The sequence below is a fragment of the Myotis lucifugus genome, unplaced genomic scaffold (assembly GCF_000147115.1).
Source record: "Myotis lucifugus unplaced genomic scaffold, Myoluc2.0 scaffold_42, whole genome shotgun sequence".
Lineage (NCBI taxonomy): Eukaryota > Metazoa > Chordata > Mammalia > Chiroptera > Vespertilionidae > Myotis > Myotis lucifugus.
In genome coordinates this window covers 4,926,951-4,952,077 of record NW_005871090.1, presented here as the reverse complement: position 1 = coordinate 4,952,077, position 25,127 = coordinate 4,926,951, and the positions used below count along the sequence as shown (strand labels likewise).

Below are 25,127 nucleotides of genomic sequence, written 5' to 3'. Positions count from 1 at the left end.
AATACATTTACAAATTGTTCTGTGTTGCCCACTTTTGAATCAAGTCACATGTGCTTGTAATAGTTCAAAGAACATTTTAGTACTGGGTGAAATCTTCACTTAACAGCATTCACTACCTACTTCAGTAAAGCTATTCTGCAATTCCTGCCCTTAACTATTCTGGGTCTGAGATTAACTTTCTGTTTGCTTGTGCCTGACCTCAGCGCATCCTAAATTACTCAAAGCAATTCTGATGGCTTTAATTGATGAGAGCACCTTCAAATATTCATCTTTTAAATACTTACAATGATTATCCCTGCACAACAGTAACTCTCTTTTTAATCTTAGCTGATAACTCTGATTAAACACATCCAAAGGCTGATTATCCCCATGGTGGTTAATGCCAGTGTCGCAGCTAACTGCTTATTTCGCAGCAGGGATTGCCTTCGAGAGCCCATTTACATTATTACCCAGAATTGATTTACTCTGTTACTTCCTATTGATCACATAGAAAAAAGAAGGTATAGACAATGTCCTGTGAAGGCCTGTTAAGATGTCCAGTAATGCAAGCCAAACAGAGGCATTTATTTACACTCAGCCAAAATACCACTTTGTGAATGCCAGTTCCTTCCAAAATGTAAAATTTTTTAAAGACACTATGTACCATTAGAACTGCTTAGTTATTTCATTACAAAGCCACCCGGGGGTGGAATTTATGCTATCACAATAGGCCAAATAAAGAAGAGAGAAAATGAAAGGAAATCATCTAACTGTGGGTTATGTGTGTGCCCTGTGGACAAAAATAAGCAAATTTTGCCCCTGTGCTCCAGTACTCTGCTAGAGTCCTCAAAGAAGCAGCAGGTTTGCTAATGGGATCACAGAAAGACTGCCAGTGGCAGCAGGCCTAGCTCTGCAGATTTCCATGATCACCTAGTCCTATCTTGCGTATCTTCTTGGCTGTCTTCCTGCAGTGGCAGCTATGACTATGACAAAGACAATGCTTTCATTAATTCTTCCAGTTAATGTGTACCAAGTAACTGTGCAGGTTACTATGTCAGATGCTAAGGACACCAGATGAATGAGACTGATATGATGTCTGCTCTCTTAGATGTTATTCTGTTTAAGAAGATAAGCAATAAACAAATACAAATGCAGACAGCATTGCTAAATGTGAAAAAAAAAATGACAGAGGAAGAGAATGTAGGAGTTCTCTTCAAACAAAGCCTTACCCTGTGACCCAAAAGGTTGCCTGTATTGTGTAGCAAAAGGGTTGTAGGGCAAGAGGCCCAATGGCAAGGGCTCTGCCCAGGATTATACCACTGTAGGTCAATGGTCTTCACACTTGAGTACACATCAAAGTCACAGAGTTTCTGATTCAGTAGGTCTGGGGCGGGGCCTGAGAATTTGCATCTCTAACAAATTCTCAGATGCTGCTGCCACTGCTACTGAGCACATTTGAGAACCAATGCTCTGGGGTTTCACAATTTTCCTGCCCTTCCTACTGCCACATCCATCATAAGGATCACAAACGTATGAAACTGCTTACATAAATGAAAGGGGTGGTAATTACAAAGAAATAGATCCCAATCGACATGAAATTCCTAAAGCACTAAAAGGAAATGAGCCAATCAGGTTTGATTTTAGGAGGAACAATCCCATCTCCCTCTCAAGAAAGGAAGATGATTTTTTTTTTGTTCTTCAAAAGCCATTTCTCTCTTTATGGAATATAAGTAATTTAATTATGGAAAAAGGGCTCCTGAGGGTCCTCAGGTCTCCATCAAACACTGGTGAAGGCAGCCTCTTAGCATTATGCCCACTCCGCTGCCTTCACAATCAAACCCCTGCTGCTGCAGCCCACGTGGCTGAAATGAGGCATGATTCTGGAGGACTCGCAGAAGCATCATCTAAGTTACCTACTCTAAAAACTGAATTTCCTCAGGACTACAGGCTCCCTTTCAACATCTTAGCTACCACCACTGGAGGAAGCAAAAAATAAAGATTTATTGGCTAATCATCTGATGGTTTGACTTAACTCTCCCTTCAGAGGCTGAACTTATTCACTTTCTAGTTCTGGCCCTATTGAGAAAAAGAGTCATATTTTTCTAGAATTTTTTTCAAGGTGTCCTTATAATTTGAAATGTTTTAAAGACTTCAGATGATCCTCCCAAGGCGATGTTCTGTTGAGGCAACAGAAGCAAGGACTGTCCCAAGAAATAGAAGGCATGCATTTTAGTCTCCGTTCCGTCAATAATAATCTAAGTAAGTCACATACACTCAATAAAATCCAAGACATTTAAGCTCTCTGGATCTCATCTTCCTCCATATAAAAGTGGAGATGGCCCTAGACCAGGAGCAGGCAAAGTATTTTTGTAAAGGGACTGAGAGGAAATGTTTCAGGCTTTGTGGTCACACAGTCTCTGTTGCAAGTGCTCAGTTCTGTCACATGACACCAGTTATACACAATATGCACGCAGATGGCATGGCTGTGTTCTAATAAAATTTTATTTACAAAAACAGGCAGCAGGCTTGAGCAACACTGCCATAGACGCTTTCCCTAGTTCAGGGATACTTTGCCATGCCTCTAATATGGACTCACTTTGTTATTGGGAACAACAAATTTAAATTTTAAAAATATTTTCAATTACAGTTTACATTCAACATTATTTTGTATTAGTTTCAGGTGTACGGCATAGTGGGCAGACAACCATATACCCCCCACACACCACCACCACCACCACACACCTCCAGCTCACAACTGGCACCATACATTGTTATTAGAATATTACTGAGTATATTCCCTATGCCAGTGATGGCGAACCTTTTGAGCTCGGCATGTCAGCATTTTGAAAAACCCTAACTTAACTCTGGTGCCGTGTCACATATAGAAATTTTTTGATATTTGCAACCATAGTAAAACAAAGACTTATATTTTTGATATTTATTTTATATATTTAAATGCCATTTAACAAAGAAAAATCAACCAAAAAAATGAGTTCGCATGTCACCTATGCTGTATTCCATATCCCCATGACTACTTTGTAACTACTAATCTGTACTTCTCAATTCCTTCACCTTTTTCACCCAGTTCCCCAAACCCATCCACTCTGGCAAACATCAGTCTGTTCTCTGTATTTATGAGTCTGTTTGTTTGTGGGGTTTTTTTTTGTTTTTTTTCATTTATATTGGGAAAAACAAATTTAAGTTCTCTGTACCTGAATTCCTTTTTGTATTGTGATAAAATATTATCACTTGTCATGTTACTTCATCACAGGAATTTCAAAAGGGTTGATCAGCTAATGTTTCAAAGTACTATGATTTCTTGATGAAGGGCAGAAGAAAAGTACTAATTATTATCAACAGTACCTTTTAAGCTACCATTATCTGATTATTATTGCACCTGGAAACATAATAAGGACTCTGATTTCATACCACTCTATGATATTCAAACATATAATGCTATGGTCTCCCACCCTAGAGTTGCCTTTCAAATGACTGATGAAAAACTGTGAGTTTGATGCTAATATTACCCTTTCACGACTTCCAAAGATTAAATAGAAGGAATAAAAGAAACAGATTCCACTATTTTATGCATACAAGTTTAATACTTTTTCCATTTATCTTTGATGATTATTCAGCCCTAAAGCCTAAAAGCGAAGCATTCTCAAGAAATAAAACAGAGGTGAGCTATGATGAAAATCACTGAATAAAGTTGATGATTTCTTTATTTTTATTTGCTCACCCCTAGGAAAAACTCGATTAAGAGTAAGTTTCATAGACAAAAGTGTTTGGAATTAGAAGTATGTTAAAATATGATTTAAAAACACAAGGGATACTTGATACTAATTTCATCATTTCTCAGGAATATTAGTATACATTTTCTTTTGCATCCCCCCACCAGCAATTAATCAATCATCAACCAGCTTTCCACCTTCAACAATTAATTCATTTGATAGATAAGGCTCTAGCATCCATTAACATATACAAAGGGCTACTAGACAGGTGGAAAGTTCACACAGATAACAATAAACAGTCACACAATAAAAGTGCCCTCAGCCTGTTAACTACAGCATTCTGGATTTTGAAGGAAAAAGAAAGTACTTTTAGCTGAGTTGATAAGGGAAGACTTGTTTTATTGTAGAAGTGATATTTGAGCTGAGTCTGGAAGATAGCTATAATGAAACAGAGAAAGAGCTTTGGAGATAGCCCTGAACACAAACCCCCGCACAGACATACCATTATGAGCAATTCAGATCACATAAAAGGTTGTAAATAGTTCAAGATATGGCATTAAATCATGGAAGGCCAAAGATAAGGCTAACAAGTCTATGTTTAAAGTAAAAGCCTAGTGAAGGATTTGAGAGGAGTAGAGTTAGATTTCATTAATTCAGTCAACAAATATATTTGAACCCCTATTTTTCTAAGCTGCATGGATACAGCAATAAATGAAAAAGACGCAGAAAAAAAACATCTGCCCTTATTCTTGTGGGGGTGAGGGGACAGACAATAAATAAAATAGACAAGCAAATGATACAGTGTATTTTAAAAGTTAATACTACATAAGCAATTACAAATACAGCAGAGAAGCAGTTATAAATATGTTGATTCGGGTTTGATCAAGGGTTTGAAGTAGGTGAAGGAGCAAGCCACATAGGTAAGTAGAAGAATAGAATTCCAGGCAGACGGAATGCTAATACAAAGGCAGTAAATATTAGCAAAACAGCCTTGATGAGCGAGGGAGAGGGTAGGAGACAATGTCAGAGAAGTACGGAGGATCATATCATCTAGAATATCCTAGAGAATTCCAAGGACTCGGGATTCAGGCATATTAATCTATACGCACTGGGCAGAATGGATTGCAGGAGGGAAAGAATTAGAAGTGAAAGCAACACAAAGCTATTCTCCAGGTTAAAATGCCTGAAACAATTCATGCGTTTGATCACTGATTCATTCACATTCATTCAGAGACACTATGCCAGATATTGACACTCGAACTGTGACAGGGATGAACAAACCTCTCCCAGGTGACCCTGGCCCTCTAGTAAGAACGATAATAGCATAAATAGAAATATCCCAACATGCTGATAAAGCTCTAAAACTATAGAAATCTAAACTGTATCATGAACCCCCCAAATCTCTAATATTGTAGAAGAGAAAGTCCCCAAAGTTCCAATTTCATGAGCAGTCCTTAGTTCAGTCCCTACGTCATTTCCTTAGCAATAGCCTTCAATAAAATATGGGCCTATATTCTTTCACTCTTCAGATTACTTTTGAAAAGAAATATTGGATATTTTACATCAAAACAAATTATTCAAAACATCCAAGCCATAAACTAAATATCTGAGGCTTATCATTCCACCAATCAGGATATCCTATATAATAAAAGCCTAATATGCAAATTGTCCCATCAGCCTGGAGTTTGACCAGGAGTTCGACCAGGGGGTGGGGGAAGGGCCAGCTGCAGCAGTGGCTGCAGGTGGCAGGAGGCCGGGGGAGGGGGTCGGGAGGTCCTTCCCACAGTGGCAGCAGGTGGCCACTAGGGACCCTACATGTGCATGAATTTCATGCACTGTGCCTCTAGTAGACTATAAGTATATTTAATTCAAATATAAGCATTTATAAATAGATTAATTTAGCAAGCCAAAAAAAAAAAAAGAAGCAAAGACGGGTCCAAAATTACCCAGTTTGTCTGTAACCCATGATAGCACTTTACAAACAAGTTGCTGATGCATGAAGATATTATCACCGGTGGCTGGATGACTGGCTTTAGTGGCCCTGTAATGATAAACCCACTGTCACAGAGGACAGACAGGAGCTAGTCTCGGCTGTCAAACTGTCATGGAGTTATTAAATATGGAGGGAAAATGACCCAAACAGTATGTAATGAGCTCCCTTTTCATTCTCTCTCTACAAAAGCACATCTGTGGATTGTTAATGACTCTGAAATGGATGAACCAAATTGATGAGAAAGGAAAACGTCTCTCAGGGAGCAGAAAAGGAAAAAGGAACACACAGGATGTTTAGAAAAATATAATTTAAAATATGAGGGCTTGTGAAAGTACTGTGCCATACTACAAAGTGGCATATAAATGTAAGCTATTATTACTCATTCTTGCATTGCCTCCCTTGCTTTTCTTTATGTTGTAATATAAATTGTTAAATCTAACTAAACACAGGAAAGTATCAGGGCATTCACAGAATCTGTATGTGTGACTTTAGGAGGTGGCACTGCAATTCCAATCTGGCAATTTCTATTACATTTCCTTTGCATTTTTTACAAGACATGCCCTGTAGGCTGTGTGCAGTGACTTAAAGGCGTGTCAGGCTCTCACATCTCAGCTCACTGGGATTCTGTATCAAGTCCTGATGACTTTTCATGTCTAGATTTCTTGTCTCACCTGCCCTGGGATGAGCAAGAAAGCCGCACCTTAGTTCAAAGGTATGACTCAATCACAGAATTCCTCCAGCTCATGTATTGGTATTATTGACCTTTGTACCTCAGGGCCTGGTATTGTACAATTCTTCAACAACCCTGAACTAAGCTGAATGGGTTACTTAGAGAGATGTTAGACAAGAGCAAGCACATTAAACAAGACTGTCATAGTGTCAATCCATACACTAGAGCCACCATTTCATTTGATCATATTTAGCAATTCCAAGGGTACTTGTCTTCAGAAATCTCAGAGCTGAAGAATTTTTGATATGTGCTTTAATATATAAAAAAGTAGTGAATCAATAGGGAACCAGGCCTTATTCTCTGGTTTAAGGACAGATACAAGTCTAAAACTAATTGATCATCTGCTTGCTCTCAGGATGGTATTGGTTAACTATATCACAAAGGTATTATGCTGTTAAAAAGAAAGAATGACCAATATTTATAAACACTGGGCCTCATAAACCTAGAAATGAAATCACCTTTAATACTCAGGCTCTCTGAGTCATAGGGAGAACTTCTCTGAACACAATGTACACAAAGGATCTTATTTGACATAAACATATCGTCCAACTAGGAGTGAGGGGGCATTTGGCACAAGGTTAAAACAGTAACAAAGAGAGAAAAATGAGAAGCCATGAAAGGGAAAATTAAACAGTATACAATTGATATACTTTCACTAGCAACCCACTGTGAGGAACATAGAATGTAGTACTATAACATTTATAAAGAAAAATACCATTTTAGTATATTACTATTTACTAAAAATCCTCAGATTTAAACCTATTTTTAAGTAATCTTTGCATTGTAACACTCTCCTTCTCCTCGCACAGATCCATGGGAAATCCATCTTACACAACCTGCCTGTACAAGACCAAAGAGTCTCCTACAGATCGTAATTTTTCAGTCACGTTTTCCCCAGTGCTAAAACAAAAATGAAAACCAGCTTTACATTTTCTTAAAATCCATGTCATACTTTTCCTTTTTTATTGAATTTATTAGGGTGACACTGGTTAACAAAATTATATAGGTTTCAGGTGCACAATTCTACATCACATTATCTGCACACTGTATCGGTATCGTGTGTTTACTTTCACATAAAATGTACTCCCAGATCCAGGCAATATCATAAGAAGCAGGTACATGGAATAAAAAATGAATCAGTGCCTCAATTTTGGATCAATGCACACCCTTAACTGTGCAATGAAACTCTACCTCGAGCCCCAGGCCCTGAAGATAATGTGATTAAAAAAAGAGCGTGTGCCTCTAGCCAGTTTCCTTCTCACTGTTCTTATTCCACACCACCCTACCCAGTTGGCTAAATGACTAACCAACACGGTCAATCAAATGCAATACTTCTCTCTATTCAAATATAATGGAAATTTTGACCATTCCACATTCAAAGCGCAAATACATTCTCACACTGACAACCGCATTCCACTGGCTTTTCCCCGAAAGGGAAGTGTGACAGGTGCCTTGGCTATAATTGCCAATCAGCCTTTACATGGCAGCTGAAAACACAATACATCACTTTGATCTCCTTTGCTCTGAACACATCCACAATCAAGAAACCTGAACAAGGAATAAGAAATTGGCATCGTTTCCAGAAGCTGTCACTCAATGGCACTTAAAGACTATAATATATTTTTTGCTCATATTTTTATTTCTCTATTTCAGAGACCGTCTGCCGAAGGTCTGAACAAAAAACACCTATAGTTAAACGGCATACACTTAGATATTTGGAAAACACATTTTATTACCAGGTACAAAATCTTAATATAAGCACATTTAATTAAATACCGCCACTGCCATTTCCTTCCCTAGTTACACACCTGAGAAATAAAATGAGGCAAGAATGCTCCTCAGATGCTGAAACAGTGTTCAAAACAGTTGTACTCACATTTTGCAGGCAGGTCATAGCCGCATGTGATTTTTGCATGCCCAGTATCACAGCCGTTCAGGGTGCGACATTCAGCTAGCAAACAGGGGCCAGCCGCTCTGTGAATGCAGCCATCCACTGGGGGAGAGAGAAGAAAGTTAGCTCATTGTTGGCCTTTTGGAAATAAGTGAAAAATTTGATATAGGAAGAGAAAAGTAACTCAGTTTGCTCCTATTGGAAATCACCTTAGCCCACGGAAGAAACCCATGGTGTCCAATCCCTCAAACACTATGTTCTCCCCTTCCCCACCCTACGTGTGTGTGCGGGGGTAAAGAGTACAGGGCATGAGAAGGATTTTTAGAAGTAGTGTGCTACTAAACGTTAACAAATATATCTTCTTGAGGTGGGGGGATTCCATTATTTGAAGCATTTTGCAATTTCAATGGTGTAGTTATTCTCATGTCCATTTCAAACTATCAAGTCCATGTCACTAAACACAAGGTTGGGAAGAAATACTAACACTTCTGTTTCTGAGCTGGTAAGCATTGCCTTCAAAACACAGACAAAAAACAGCTGAGAAGAAAGTGAGGAAAGTACTCTAGAACATTTGTACACACCTCAAAACCGAGACAGTAGAGTTAAAACTAATCAAAGAATCAGACCTCTGTGTTCCTCCTCCTCACTTCTCCCCCCAACAGTATGACACAGCCATGACTGAGCTGCTGCGGAGTGTCTAACAGGCACTAAGTAATGGGCAAGGGTAGCTTAGGTCGTGATAAACATCCATAGAACCACCCTCACTGGACAGGGACTGAAACAGAACTTGGCTGCCGCTGCTTCTGCTCTGCTAAATGAGCAGGGTCCCCAACTGCAGGTCTCATCGCTCTCTGGCCTCCCATCCTGCTCCCCATCATATCTGCCCCCCACCCCCACCCCAGTGAGAGTCACCTTTTCAAAACACAAATTGGAAGCCATTGGAAATGAAAACTGCATGACTGGATTGGGAGCGAATGCACAGATGGAGAGCTATAAGACCACAGGCACATAAGTCAGGACATTGAGAACTTGGGTTCTTAGTTGTTTTTGAATGGGATCCTTGGACAGAAAGGAAACACAAGATTGTACAGATGTGAAAATATATCAGGATATTAGGGGTCTGAAGACTGTCCCCCTCTCCCCACAGTTCACAACACCATGTAATTGATCATGGCTTTATTATTATTATTGTCATTATTTTGAAAGGAAGCTGGATATTTGACGAGAGATTGTCACTGAGGGACATAAAACTTTTTGAATGTCCCAGTGGCTTTGTGACCACTGACTGCCTTGAAGACATCACTTCTGGCTGAATAAGTCTCCTAGGGAAATAGGCTCCTCCAGGCTTTCCTACACCACTACTTGCATATCTCTGAAGTTTGAGAATGAACCTAGGCCTCAAAGACACTCACAAAAAAATGACATCACTCCAGATTACTCTAAACCACAGTGTTTCAGAAAACCTATACTAAGGTCCAGACTCTTTTTTAAAAAATTTCTTTATTGATTAAGGTATTACATATGTGTCCTTATCCCACCATAACCACCCCCTCCAACTCCCCAACTCATGCCCTCACCCCCCTGTTGTCTGTGTCCATTAGTTAGGCTTATATGCATGCATACAAGTCCTTTGGTTGAAGATCCAGACTCTTTATCAGACATGTGATGCTCAAGCCCCAGTTTTCTTAGAAATCAGTGCCCTTAAAGACACTGCTTCCCATGGCCATGGGTGGTACGTGAATAATACTGGGCATGAGCGGCACCGGCTTAGTGTGTACAGTGTATGTGCCCCACTATGGTAGTTAATACCTTGAACTCCTTGAGTGGAAATTTTGTGTAAATATTAAAATAACTTTTTTAACTGAGGAATATAAAGAAGCAAGCAGAATATGAAAACCACCATTTACCACCCAGACAACTCAGAATTCTGCTCTTCATGCTTTCACTGTTTATGCACACACATACTCACACACATAATTTCCTCTCACAAAAAAATTTTAATATATTTTGTTCAAACTCTTTCTTATAGCAATTTTACTTTTTAAAATATATTCTATGAAATAACAGAATTTCACATAATGTAAGTAAGAGATAGGCTAAAGTTGTTCATATAGTGAAAACTGGAAATTACTCAGATAAGGAGCTGGTTAAATAACTCAAAAGACTTATCAATGCAATGAACTATTATATAGCTATCCTATCTAATAAAGAGGGACTATGCAAATTGACCATCATGCCATCACTAAGATGGCGGCACCCAGTACCCTCAGCCCCGCCAGAGTCCCCCGGTCCTTACAGCCCCCCCAGGGGTGGTGGCAGGCATGCAGTGTAGCCAACCCACCCTAGGCCCCCAGCTGCCCAGGGCTGGCCCGAGGTGCAGGCAAGCCTCAGATGGCAGTTGCCCAGCCACCTAGGGCTGGCCCGAGGTGCAGTCAAGGCTCGGATAGCAGCTGCCCAGCTGCCCAGGGCCTCTCGAGGCTCAGATAACTGGGGCTGGCCGAGGCTTGTGCTGCCGGCAGTGGCAGCAGCCGAGGTGTGATGGAGGTCTCGCCTTCCCCTGATCACCAGGTCGCCTCCCACCCCTGAGGGCTCCCAGACTGTGAGAGGGGACAGGTCGGGCTGAGGGATCCCCCCTCCAGTGTATGAATTTTCGTGCACCAGGCCTCTAGTTTAAAATAACAGGCCAACTCTATGTGTAAATATTTATAAACATGAAAATATTTCTAAGTGAAATGCCATTTACAAGAGTATATATAGTATAGTCACATTTTCATTTATAAAGTTACTAGAGGCCCGGTGCATGAAAATTTATGCACTGGAGGGGGCGTCCCTCAGCCTGGTCTGCCCCCTCTCACAGTCCAGGAGCCCTCAGGGGTGGGAAGTGACACAGCAATCAGAGGAAGTCGATGCCCCATCACACCTCTGCTGCTGCCAATGCCAGCAGTGCAAGCCTTGGCCGGTCCTGGTTATCTGAGCCTTGGGTGGCCCTGGGCAGCTGGGCAGCCATCATCTGAGGCTTGCTTGTGCCTTGAGCTTGCCCTGGGCAGCTGGGGGGCTGAGGGGACTGGGGGACTCTGTAGGCAGGCGTGCAGGGCGGATTCGGCATTGCCGCGCACCTGACACCCAGGCGGGACTGAGGAGACTGAGCGCCGCCATCTTGTGGCTGTGGGCGCAACCATCTTTGAGGGCGGGGCAGTCAATTAGCATATTCCCTCCTTATTGGCTGTGGGCACCTTATTGGCTGAGGGCACCGCCATCTTTGGGACAGCATGAGGGTCAATTAGCATATTCCCTCTTTATTAGATAGTATATACACACTTATATACATACACAATTTATATACTTATACATATAGGGTTTTGGAAAAATATATGCCAAAATGTAAAAAGTGATTATGAGATAGAAAACAGAGTGTGAGACTATAAAGGGAAAAAAATGACCCTAATAAGTACTTCAAGTATTTTATTTTTTTAATGTGATGAAATAATTATTTTATTGATTTCAGAGAGGAAGAGAGAGGGAGTGAGAGATACAACCATCAGTGATGAGAGAGATTATTGATTGGCTGCCTCCTGCACATCCCCCACTGAGGATCAAACCCACAACCTGGGCATGTGCCCTGACCAGGAATCAAACTGTGACCTCCTGGTTAATAAGTCGATACTCAAACACTGAGCCAACTACTTCAAGCATTTTAAAGTGAACATATTTTCTTAGCAAAGAGATAATGAGTTACTCAGTTTTAAATTGATAACTAAAATGGGATTCGCTAGTGTACTTAATCATATGCTGTCACATATTGTCTACATTATTTAGATTGTAGCCTAATGCAGTTTTGTAGATATCTAATTCTCAAAATCTTCAAGGTTATACCAGCATTCCTTTCTGCTGAAAGCCTAGCTGAAGAGCTATTTAATAATAATGACTATAACTTAAATGTATTGAGTGCATCTATGTGCCAGGCATTATAATGAGGACAACCTTTAAGGTAGATACTAACTTTATTATCTCCATTTTATAGGAGTTTAGCAGAGGCTAGTAACTTTCCTACATTCACAAAATATTGGCAATGTGATTCAAAACTTCAGGTTTATCTGATATAGCAGTCATGCTTTTAACATTATAATTCACCGCCTTCAGGAATTGAATCAGACAGTCTTACCTCAATTCCTGCATGTGGCATATTGAACCACTACATTACATTAATTTTTAATTCACATCAATTCCATTCATGAGTTATAATTTACAAACAATCATACACACAGGTTTTCCAGTTTTGATGAGTTTTAACAAAATTATATACTCAAGTAACCATGTCAATAAAGACACAAAATGTTTCCATCAACCTAAAAACCTATCTTGTGTCCTTTCCATCCAATTTCTCTTCTTATCACCCAGAGGGACCCTATGTTCTAATTTCATTCACCATAGCTAAGTTTTGCCTGGTACATAACTTCAACCTTCATATAAGAGATAGGGAAGGAAGTGATCACTTCTTTCACTTAGCAAATTTTTTTGATTCATCTGTGTTGTTGCATGGATTGGTACTTCATTCCTTTTTATTCTTGAGTAATATTCCATTGCTGAATATACCATAATTTCTTTATCTGTTCATATGTATGGCAGGATAGTAAGAAGTTAGGAAAATTCCTGAGCAAGTGGAATAGGGAAGCTGAGACAAGAAAATTAATCAAGGCCAACTTGTAGCTAACTTGTGAAAAGCAAGACCTTATCCCCCCAACCAAGGACACTTGAGAGAAAATGGTTAATACATAGCTTAAGTCACCCTGGAACTACAAAGGTGTGAGGAGAGGAAGAGGGAAAAAAGAAGAGTGTATCTCACCCACTGAACAAAGAAGTCAGCAGTCTTGGGAAGTCAGTAGTTCTCATAAATTCTGGGAAAAGCCATAACAAAGTAAAAGGGTGACCTTGAAATCTAGTCCATTGGCCAAAGTATCCTACAGAGGAACCTTGAAACCTGTAGGCAGAAAAGTATAAACCCCTAATCCTCCACCAGGCAGGGTACTCAGATTACACCCACTTGTGCTGTACATTTACTTGCTTTACTCTCTTAATAAATTTTCTTGCTTTGCTTCAGTGCTGCTATCTGTCACTCATCTGAAATCTTTCTTATGAGATTGACAAGAGCCAAGGAGGAGAGCAGGTACCCCCTCACTCTGATTCAGGGGTTTGTCCAATAACAATCTGTAAATGGACATTGGACTACTTATAATTTTTATCTACTACAAATAAATCTTCATTTTTGTAAAAGTCCTTTGTGGTTATATTTTTTGTCCATCAAACAAATATCTATTAGTAAAATTACTGAGTCAGTATATGTTGTATTTTATAAAGAACTAACATACAGTTTTCCCAAGTGATTACACCAACTTATATATACCCCCATCAATATATAAGAGTTCAAATTTTGGCAATACTTTGGTCTTGTCAGCTTTTTTAATTTTAGCAGTTACAATGGATATAAAGGGGTATCTCATGATTTCTATTTGCATTTCCCTTATAATTAATGATGTTAAGTATCTTGCCAAGTGCTTATTGGACATTCATATATTCTTTTTGGATGTGTCTGTTAATGTCTTTCGCTACTTTTCATTGTCTTTTTATTACTGAGTTGTGTTAAATATGTTATGAGTTCCATCCAATTTTTTAAAATTTCAAATATTTTTTCAATTCTTGAGATTTTTATTTGGTTCTTTGCCTTACAGTTTTTAGGCTGGGACATGTAGACAAGCCAATTCACCTAATGTGCACATCTCTGGAATGTGGGAGGAAACTGGAGTCCCCAGAGAACCCAGGTAGACATGGGGAGAATGTGCAAATTCCACATGAGTAGTGGCCCTGGATCAGAATCAATTCTTTTTTTTTCTCATCACTTTATAACAAAATCATGTTGAATGAAATGATGTTTATATTCATTTATAGATTCCATATTCATATATAAATTTTGAGGCTCCCCCACTGTGACTCTCTTCTTTCTGAATCCTCATATGAATTCCTAGTCATTTTGCCAATCCTGCGTTCAGTCCTATGATTGTTAATGCCAATAAAACTATTGCTTTTTCTTTGAGCCACTTGCCATGTAGGGTAGGAAGGACCCTCAGGGGTCAAAGTCATTTAAGTTTGGATCTTACACAGTGTGATTTCCTTCTTTCAAAGATTGAATCCTCTTTAGTTTCAGCCTACTTTTAGTTGCTTTCTAGCATCCCAAAACAGTTTCTGTTGTTCTTTTTGAGTTTGTCAAGAATTTATAATTAATATTGATAGAAAAGCTAGTATGATACAAGCTAGTCTGTCATCATCAGAAGCTGGAGGTATACACCACATTTTTGCTTGGTTAAATCATGATCTCATATTACTTCAGAGCTATATACTTGCATGGCTCTTGGAAAAAGTGTTTGGAAGAAAAAGACGATGATAATATTCATTGTATCAATGCCGTGCTTGCTTAAAAGTGTTGCTGTGTATTTGAAAGAAAAACAAGTCTCTCTATATGCACAACCTCAATATTAGAGTTTAAATTTTTCTAATCTATTGTCAACTGTTTTGCTAGACTTCTTTTCCTAAAATGCAAGTCTGATTTATTACTTCCCCACTAAAGTAATGTTTGCTATTCCTCATGTCTTATGTTGTAAAGCCCTTAATTCTAAATTATGGTCTTTTAGACCCTTCACAAATGTGGTTCTAACTTACCCTCCTAATCTCACATCATCCCACTCTTTCTCCCTTGGCATCTCATCAGTCTGAACTCAGGACAGCTAAATCCGCACCATTCCCTAAACAAAGAGTTCCTTTGCACAGTACTCTCTACCCAGAGGATCTAGCTACTCCTCCCTTTTTCCCCCCAGCCTAGCAAGGACTGTCTCATTTTTCAACCTCTAGTTCCAGAGTTTTCGTCTCTAAAACCATTCACAACCTTCATAGGAAAAAAATAATGCATTTTTTATGTTCTTATAATATTCTGTTTTATTTTGTTTTTGTTAATCCTCACCTGAAGACTTTTCTTCCATTTGATTTTTAGTGAGTGGAAAGGAGGGGGGGGGGGAGAGAGAGAGAGAGAGAGAGAGAGAGAGAGAGAGAGAGAGAGAGAGAAGTGTCTGATAGAAACACATCAATTGATTGCCTTTCACAGGCACCTGGACCAGGGCCAGGGATTGAGCCTGCACCCAGGTACTTGCCCTTGACCAGGAATCAAACCCGTGACCCTTTGGTGCATGGACCAATGCTTTAACCACTTAGCACACTGACCAGGGCTATTCTGTTTTCTACCCTAATTTTCATAGGTATAAATTGTTTAATGCTATTACATAAACAAAGCAGACTGTTTATATGCCAAAAAGTCTGTCTCCTCCCTTAGTCTGCTAGCACCAGGAGGCACAGGAGGTGGCTTATTCTTTTGTATATCCCAGTGATCTTAATAACTGACTTACACTTATAGCATTGAATTAAATATAATTAAATGTGGGAAAGAGTATTGTGTCTTTTAAAAAATAATACTAAGAAAGTGGTCCATCTAGTTAAATCCAACGAATCCGAAGTTTAAAAGTAAAGCCAAATACACAGTTGTCTATTATAGTTACAAATCTAGCAATGAGTTTCTGCAAGGAAAGTGTTAACAATGCACAAAATCTGAAATTCACCTGCTTCTCTCAAGTATGGTGCAGCCTTGGTTGCCTGAGTGTCAGGTGGAAAAGGCAGCGAAAAAACAGTGGCAAGATGTGAGATCCAACGCAGCTGCACTAACTAGTTCAGCCTCCTTCACAGATGGGGATAAATGGCCAACACTCAGGCTGGCACTGAATGGGTTCAGTCTGACCCAAAATGTCTGAGCCCAATTACAACTAAAAACCACCACCACCATAACAATAACAACAAACCACCACCAACAACCAAAAACAAACCCAAGATCAAAAGAAGGAAAGTTGAACACAGTTTTCCAGAGAGCAAGATGACTGTCCATGCCTCTTACCCGACCAAAGAAAAAAAGACAACTAAACGCCAAAAATAAATATCTCACCAAACCTCATTTATTTTTCTTCCTGGGCATATAGCTAGCGAGCACTTCCCAGCCTCCCTTATAGTTATGTAGGGTAGCAAGACTGAGTTCTGTTTAAAGGTTTATGAGTAAACTTGCCTAACTACTTCTCCATCCAATCCCTAAAAATCCTGCATGCAGTCTTCACTCCTCCACATGATCGTCCACTGTCTGCAGACTGGATGTAGAAGATCCAGGGTAGTACAGAATCTAAGTGGAAAGTACCTGAATCCCTAAATAACTCTGTGGGATAGAGCTCCCCCGCCCCTACTTCCCATAATGGGCTGTCAACCAAGTGCTAGATAAACCTTTATCATATAAAGCCCCTGAGATCTGGGTATGTTGGTGCTAGCAGTTTACCTTGACTAATATATTTTACTTCTGTTGTAAATATGGTAATGGTAATTTTTAGTCAGCTTGATTACTGCTACTTTTTAAACCTTTATGCAAAAAAAAATCAGATTTTACTACTAGAATGAACATATCATGGCCAAGTTCCTTCCCTTAGGTATGCCTCAGAGTCTTAATCATACTAGACTCTGAGCACCGAAGCCAGCCTGTTCTAATTAGTCACATAGCTGTTCCCTCTACTTTGTGATTACAACCAGACTAGTAGAAGAAAAAGGCTGAGGCCTGCCTACAAACTGTCTGTGGTTATGGTCAACCAGTAATGGAATGATCGCTGAGGTCACTCACAGGGCTAAGAGGAAGCTGGCTGCAGCTTCTTCCAAAAACAGGCCTTTTGCTGCGCTTGACACACCTGTCATTTACCATCCCGACAGCGGCAAACTGCTCGCAGGCAGATGGTTAACTCAAACAGGGGCCTTTGATTCCCAGCATATTTCCTCCAGTTTTCTAACAAAAGCTGAATGCAGAAGCCTTCAGCCTATTAATTAGGCCATCTTATTTTAGTTTCCTTACATGACAGCCCGGAGAATTAGACTGTCTGAGAGTGAGGTAGAAAGATGAGTTTCAGTTGTGCTTGGGGGGAAATTGTTTCTCACTTTTGTCAATTTTACCTTGGGATTAAGATTTTGAGAATAGTTTTTGGGGATAGTCTTTATGTCACTATTTAAATAGCTAAAATAAAGAAAAAAGAGATGGGGCATAAAATTGCTTCAATTTTTCTGACCTAAGATTTATTTTACCTCATAATTCCAACCAGTATTCTTCAGGTAAAGCTTCCCATGTTATAAACAATAAATAAATTAATCCTGAAAACAGTAGAGAAAAAACAAGCCACAAAGCACTGAATAGGAATCATCAGATATGGTGGACCACGGATTGTAAGAGCTAACAAAAAACAGGAATTCTAAACACATATTTGGAAAAATACTAAAAGCAGTATTTAGTGAAATCCAGTTATTTTAGATGTTGGTCCTATGAGGTCTCTTCCTTGTCTTACAAAGATAATTTTCTAAACCATTTTTAGCAGGGGGATTTTGAAGTTCTTAGATGCGCACACATTCATTTAATCTTCTTCTGTAAATAAAAGACAGTAACTTAATCTAAAGCAGCCACACAAATCATATTAGCCTGAAAAAATAAGAGGCTCTCTCATTGAATATATCTCCTACAAGCCCAAGAGGATACAAAGGAGTTCTTTCTAAATCAAATCAACATAAATTTATTAAATAACTACCTTAAACAAAGCATTCTGAAAGAAGCCGTAAGGAAATCAAATAATGATAATATGTCTCATCTTTGAGGATTTATTGGGGGCCTTCTGGCGTGCCGAGTGACGTGCCAGCTTTCACCTTACCAGAGGCCATGTTGCCAAGGGAGGCAGGAAGGTTCTGGAGTCAGAAGAAATCCTAGCCCCACCACCCAGCTCCCTGTGCTTTGATTTCCTCATTTGTAAAACAGGCATCTCATACGACCTCTATTCAAAATCACAGGTGCTTTGTAAGTAAATTAATATATGACAAGCACTTTGGCTAATGCCTGACTTGTTGCAAGTGTATAATACACATTGGTTAGGCTATTGCACTTAATCATCATAACACTTTTTACAGGTAGGATCTGTTACTATGACTACTTAAATAATAAAGAAGTAAAAGTTAAGAAACTAATGCAAGATCATTTTGGAGCTGGGGTCAGAGCTCATGTTTGCCTAACCTTAAAGTCTGTGTTCTAAGTCCTTCCTCTCTCCTACCTCCATTAACGCAAAGGGATATAAACCTCGGTCTCTTCCATAGCGAGCCAAGCAATTAGGACAGAAAGTCTTGGATGCATATTTTCACTAAAATAAAACATAATCAACAATATATGGAATATCTTAGTGTAGAGAATACATCTTTTAATAAATCGACAAACCTTTTGGGAGTATGCACATGTTAATGCTTTACAGTTCATAAAGCCCATTGACAAAATTACCACCTACTTAATTCTCAAAACAATTTTGCAAGTTGGTCTTGAACTTTATTACTTTTCCCACTTTATAGCTGAGGAAACTCAACAAATGCAAGAAAAGATGACTAAGTTCATCCACCCATTAAGTGGCTGATATAATTTAAGTTTCATGGCTCTCAAAGTGAGGTCAATATCAGCTGGGGAGTCTGATAAAAATACGGAGTCCTAGACCAACCCCAAATCTATAGAAACAGTCTCTCCAGCAGTGGGACCCTAGTCTGCATTTAATAACTTCCACAGATAACAGAGATACATACTGCCAACTGAGAACTTTGAGAATCACTCCTCCATGCAATCTTGCTTTCTTATCAAAGCTCTAGAAAGTGGTGAGCAGTTTAGTCTATGGTGAGTAATCTGAGCATTCACTGGATACAAGAACTCTTGAGTCCTGGCTCTCATAAATCAGAAGACAACCCTTTCATTTAATTAGAGCCATGTCCTCATCTTCCTCCACTCGTTCTAATCAAATAGCCAAATACCCTCAGCCCTCAACGGCTTGCACTTAAAGCAGGAAATATTAGCTAGAACTAGAAGTGAAATCCAGTAGAATTTTGATTAGGCACTGCTGCACTCTGAGATATGATAATCATGAAATGCCTTGGGTAAGAACAGGTCCCTGGTGCATGGTCTCCAAAGTAAGGCTAAAGGATATTCACATAGGGGATGGAAGAATATATTCTCACATTTTGATATTCAGAATTTATGAGGTTAAAGTTTACTAATATTTAACATATAGATTGATGGTGCTTTTATATAATTTATAAATAAACATGCACATACTTATAAGTCCACATAAACAAATAGGTACTGAAAGAGGTGCACAATAAAAAAAGTGGTGCCAACAGACATGGTGATTAAGAATACTCTAGAATCAAACTGTCAGTCTCTGTCACTTAGAGTTTCTGCCTCTACATAATGGGTACAATATTAATACCTACCTTGTAATTGAATAAAGTAACACTTGTGTGGTGCCTGCATAAGTACTGAGAGAGTCTTAGTGTAGTAGATCTTTCTCCCGCTGAAACTGCAGAATTATTCTCATCCATGGCAATGTGACTCTATAGGTTTTCCCATTAAGATATGTCATCTGTTTTGCCACCCCTTGAAGGCAGACTGGCCTTGTATCTAATTTTCTTTGACCAACAGAATGAGGCAGAAGTGACTCTATGTCAGTTCTAGTCCTAAGCCTCAAGAGGCCTTTCACACTGCTGCTCACTCTCTTGGAACTCCGCTCAGCTCCCAGGTGAATAAGCCCAGCCTACTAAAGGACAAGAGAGCACATGGGACAAAGACAAGCTATCCCAGCTGAGACCATATTAGACTAGCCAGCACTCAACATTCCTGGAAACTGAGCACAAACACAAGAGTGAGTTCAGCTAAGATGTGAAAAAAACTATCTAGCTTGTGACAAACCCATAGAATTATGAGTTATATAAATAGCTATTGCTTTAAGCCACTACAATTTGAGGGTGGTTTGTTACACAGAAAGAGCTAACTAATATACTTAGCCACTATCATCAGAAAAGATACAAAGCCATAAACCAGTCTCAAGTGAAGACACAAAGGAATAAGGTTAAATAGCTGTCTTAAACTCTTGGGAGGAAAAAAGCAATATAGTTGAAGTAATCAGGTAAAAAGTTGATTCCATTAGAGGTCACCTATAGGCTGCATGAAAGATTTATGTGTCAGGTAGTGAATAGCATCAGTGTTTCCTTTAGGGAGGAAAAGAAATAATCTGTGAGAAAATACAATACAATGACAAGGAAATGCACATCTTGAAGCTTTACAGATGTGAGGAATTTAGCTATTTGAAACAACCTTGGGCTGACTGAAAAAGCAACTTCTCTTCTGAACCTCCTGATCTTGCTGGTCAATTTCACAATGACCATTATGAGGCTATGATCCCAGGAGAAGATGATAAATGTAATAGAATAAACTTCAACACATTTCTTAGTTCAGGAACTTGGAGCCATTTTCAGCTATGGGTCTTATACCTAGCTTTCTTCATCTCTAATCCAAAAGCTTAGCGATTGTTCTTTAAAAGTCAGGCAACATTTCTATGTCCTAGAGAATCTAGTACCTTAACTAACTGTGCAGGTACACAAGAAACAGCGATTTTTGTTTATCCTGTTGAACTTGAATTTCCAAGTGAGAATAAGGAACTATTTCTCAGAAATAGCTACAGTAGACCTCACAAACTTTTTCTTAAAAAATCAGTCAGCTCTATCTCATTAGTAGATGTGAGAGTGAAAAAGTCATGTTGATTAACATCCTAATCAGATTCTGATAAAGACATTTTGAGTTGATGCTCACAGCATGGTAAACAAATAATTTTAAGACCTAACCCATGCATTTCAAGTCATTATGACAAACATTACTGGTTTTCTATTCATTACCAATTCTCATTTCCCTTACTAACAGAATCCCTATATTGATTTGGGTGGCTATATGACCAACTAAATATCTATATTTACCATTAGTAGCTCTTTCAAAGATGAAAAAGATATGAGTGACCAAATTAGATGGAAGGAGATGACATTGACTGGGCTTCCAAGTAACCTCCTTACAGAGGATATGCCCACACAGATCTTTTAATTTATTATTATTATTATTATTATTATTATTATTTGTTTTTCCCACTCTTCTATTTTCATGCATAAGACTAAAACCTGGTATTCAAGCTTCAGTAGCCATTTAGTGAGCATGGGCATAAAGGCTACATTTTAGTAAGATTGTAGTGCCTATATCTCTGATGGCATCTGTGGAGGTATCACATTAGCTTTGAATTACTTCTCATGCAATGAGAGAAAACTTTTTTTGTTAATGGGCTTGTCTTGTGTAAGCACTATCTGTAACTTGGAGCATAATGCCATTTTAAATATAAGCATATGTTTAATTTAGCTGAGACATTTTCCTTGAAATTCTGAGTAAGAAACTTCCTTTGATCATTAAAAAAGTATTAATTATTAGGAAATTCTGAGATGACAAAACATCAGAAAGGGGACAATATAGTAGACAAAACTGCCAACAGTTCATTGGAGGGGTCAGGGCAGTCTTACCATATCACTAAAGAAAAAGTAGCAGCTGGAAAAACCTAGAATGTGCCAATCTGGTGGCCATGTGACCTTAAGATGGCCTAGATTTCATGAGCTCTCACCAGGGAGACACATTTCCATCAGCAATAAGACTGGATTTACTCAAGGTAGATGCTACTAAAGGCTCCAAAGAAGATAGTGAGGACCACATTTCTCTGAAAATCCACAGAGACAGTCTGAATGAGGGTAAATTTCCCACCCCATTGATATTAATGGATATATCTTCCAGACAGAAGATCAATAAATCAATCATAACAGCTTTAAATAACATATTAGACCACATGGATTTCATTGATGTTTTTAGAGCATTTCACCCCAGAGCATCAGAATATACAGTCTTTGCAAGTGACGTGGAACATTTTCCAAGATAGACCACATGTTAGGCCACAAAACAAGTCTCAATAAATTTAAGAAGACTGAAATCATATCAAGCATCTTCTCTGACCATAATGTATGAAACGAAAAATCAATCACAAAGACAAAAACTAAAAAACACACACAAACATATGGAGGCTAAATAACATGTTATAAACAATGAATAGGTTAACAATGAGATCAGGGAAGAAATCAAAAGATACCATGTTCCAAGCAGAAGAGCTCCCAGCAGGCAATACCAGTCTAGGCACCAGCCTGGCCAATGAGGATGGAGATGCGCTCACACATAACTGAGACTTCTAGGGTTTCCAGGGGCTGGAGCAGGGGAGAGAACACGTGACAAGGACCTCCCACGGAGAGACTGCCAAGGAGTCCAGAGGAAGGCTGGAGAAATCTTAATAGAGACCAGGTCAAGTAAAAATGCAGAGGCAGGGAGACCTCCTCTTTCTGAGAAATAAATGAGGCAACTTAAATATTTCCTCTTCTATCAGAAACTTTCCAGGGCAGGGGACACAAGCTCAGAACTAGGAATGATGTAGGACAATATTAACAAGTGCCTCCAGGACAGCTTCATTTGTTCTCAGAGAATGAGACCTATGGAGAAAGGTGATTTTTCCTCAAGGAACTCAGCTTTTAAACTTGAACTGTGTTAAATCCTTTTTCCTCATTGTCTTCCTAGGAAAGAAGTTAATATGCAATTTTGGGGTTTATATTCTCATTTGCTCCAGAAAGTACTAATGGTTTTGGGTGAGATGATAAAGAATTAAAAATCTTCAGGAGAGAAAATGAAATCTATCTGAACTTTCACCTGGCTGTCCAAAGGAAAATGGTAAAAGCCGGTCTGTACAAATGTATTTGCAAAAATAAAAAATCTTGAGGCACACACAAAAGAATCTTGGTTTTCATGAACTCAGCAACTCATTCTGCTTGACTTTTCAAAGGACTAAGATATCTCTAGGTCTGAGGAGATAAACAACATGAAGCCCTTTTCCTCAAAGTCCACAAATGCAGGTGGCACTTATTGCCCCAATCCAAACTGCAACTTTTTCTTCTCCCATAATTTATTGTCAAGAGGAGTGTTGGGGAATAAGCTTATGTGAAGAAAAAACTTAGGGGCAAAGAACATTTTGGTCATTTTGTCAGGAAATAATATTATTCTCTCTTTTTGACTTTTTTTGATTAAATAAAAAGTTGACCTCACTTATTAAAAAATAATTTTCAGAAAAGGTTACTTTCCCCCTGTATTTCACAACTTAACCCCCCTTTTTTATTTTAAATAGAAAAAAATCTACCCAATAGAATAGTTCATAATTTTGATGAAATTTATATCCAGTAAAAAATTCAATATATGTGCCTGCATGGATGAATATTTAACCCCCAAAATATTCACGAAAATAAGTTAGTAAAAAATTCTGAAAGAGTAAAATAAGCATCATATCTTAAACTAAGTTTTCATATTAAAAAGTATTTAACCTAAATACTGATGGGAACAGAATGCATAATGTCACATGTGACTTCAATAACTACAGTTGCATTGCTATGTATTCATCTAAAATATTTCTAAATAAAGAGGTTCAGATCATTCCCCAGCCCCCACCGCCACTCCAGAGAATGTATCCACTTAGGGGAAAAATAAAAGGATTTAAGAATGATTTCCGTTCGGAATGAATGCAGCAATCTGCCATGTAGAACCTACAGGAGGGCCTTGGTGCTCATCAGACCTGCAGTGGGTATTCAGTCCCCAAATCCCAGGCACTTGTTATTTGAATGTCATGGAGGCTCCCACCTCCAGACTCTCAGAGGTGACCCCCTCCTGTAGGGATGCTGCCAAAGGAAAATATATTTGCAGGAGTACATGGAGCAAAACTTTCTGTTTGCTTTCTCTTTTCCACTCCAGGCCCAGTCACCAGGGCCAAAGCGCTTATTGTATGGTCTCTTCTGGACAAATTCCCTCTCGACCTATTCGTTCCCTCTCTGAGACGTTGCCCCAGAACGGCAGCTGAATGTGAAGAAAATGTCACAGAGTTTTCTGTTAGAGAAGGGTCTCTTTGATGAGAACTTTCGACTCACATACTCCCCCATTAAATTTAAAAAATACAGGGCTGACCAGTGGTGGGAGCCGAGAGGGAGGGGATGGGTTTCTCTATGCCAATAAAGAAAGTTTTGTTCATTCTTCAAGTTCATAGAAAAGACACTTCAGAGAGGATAAAGCCATGCCTTGGATAATCCTGCAGCTCACCAAAATGTCTATTTTCCTTTATCCCTAGCGGAACCATTTCCCCCCATGAAATACTTATGGGAGAAGTTAAAATGAGGCACGTGTGCTGTGCTCCACAAAGGAGCCCTATATTTAACAGCGCACACATCCAACACCTCAAAAGGTTTTGAAGAAAGCTGTGTTTATTATGAGGGTTTATGAAATAAAAAGTACAAACTTTCTTATCCTGCATAATGCGCAGTGAAATTTACAGCCAAAATAAGGAAGCTGTGCATAATGTAACACTTGGCAGGAATTTTAATCAGTGGATTGGCAAGGCTAGATGCAATACTTCAGTTCCTTTTAGACATGTCTGAGCTTCCTTGATTTTAATACCACACGCTGGGCCTGGGGAGAACATTTAGGAGACTCTGTGCTTTCTGCAGGAGTGCTGACGAGCAACACTAGCTAAGTAGGGAGCAGCGTGGATGCGATAACAGTTTCAAACCCAGGGAATGAATGATGGCAAGAGACAGACGTGCTGTTATTGCAGAGCAAAGCAGCAGATTCACATTCTGATAAGGCATTCCAGCCACATTGCTTGAAGCAGGTGAAGATGCTTCCAGGTATCATTCTGCAATGGACTTTGTCAGAAGTTTTCACCCAGGACT

The 25,127-nt window shown here is 39.1% G+C and overlaps 1 protein-coding gene across 1 annotated transcript in view; it reads right to left on the bottom strand.

Moving 5' to 3' along the window:
* MACROD2 (MACRO domain containing 2) overlaps positions 1-25,127 on the bottom strand; it is a 1,891,634-nt gene that overhangs the window by 1,265,307 nt on the left and 601,200 nt on the right. The window contains exon 5 of the mRNA XM_023753208.1: positions 8,310-8,426. Coding sequence (XP_023608976.1) covers positions 8,310-8,426 — 117 coding nt within the window. The remainder of the gene's footprint in view (positions 1-8,309; positions 8,427-25,127) is intronic.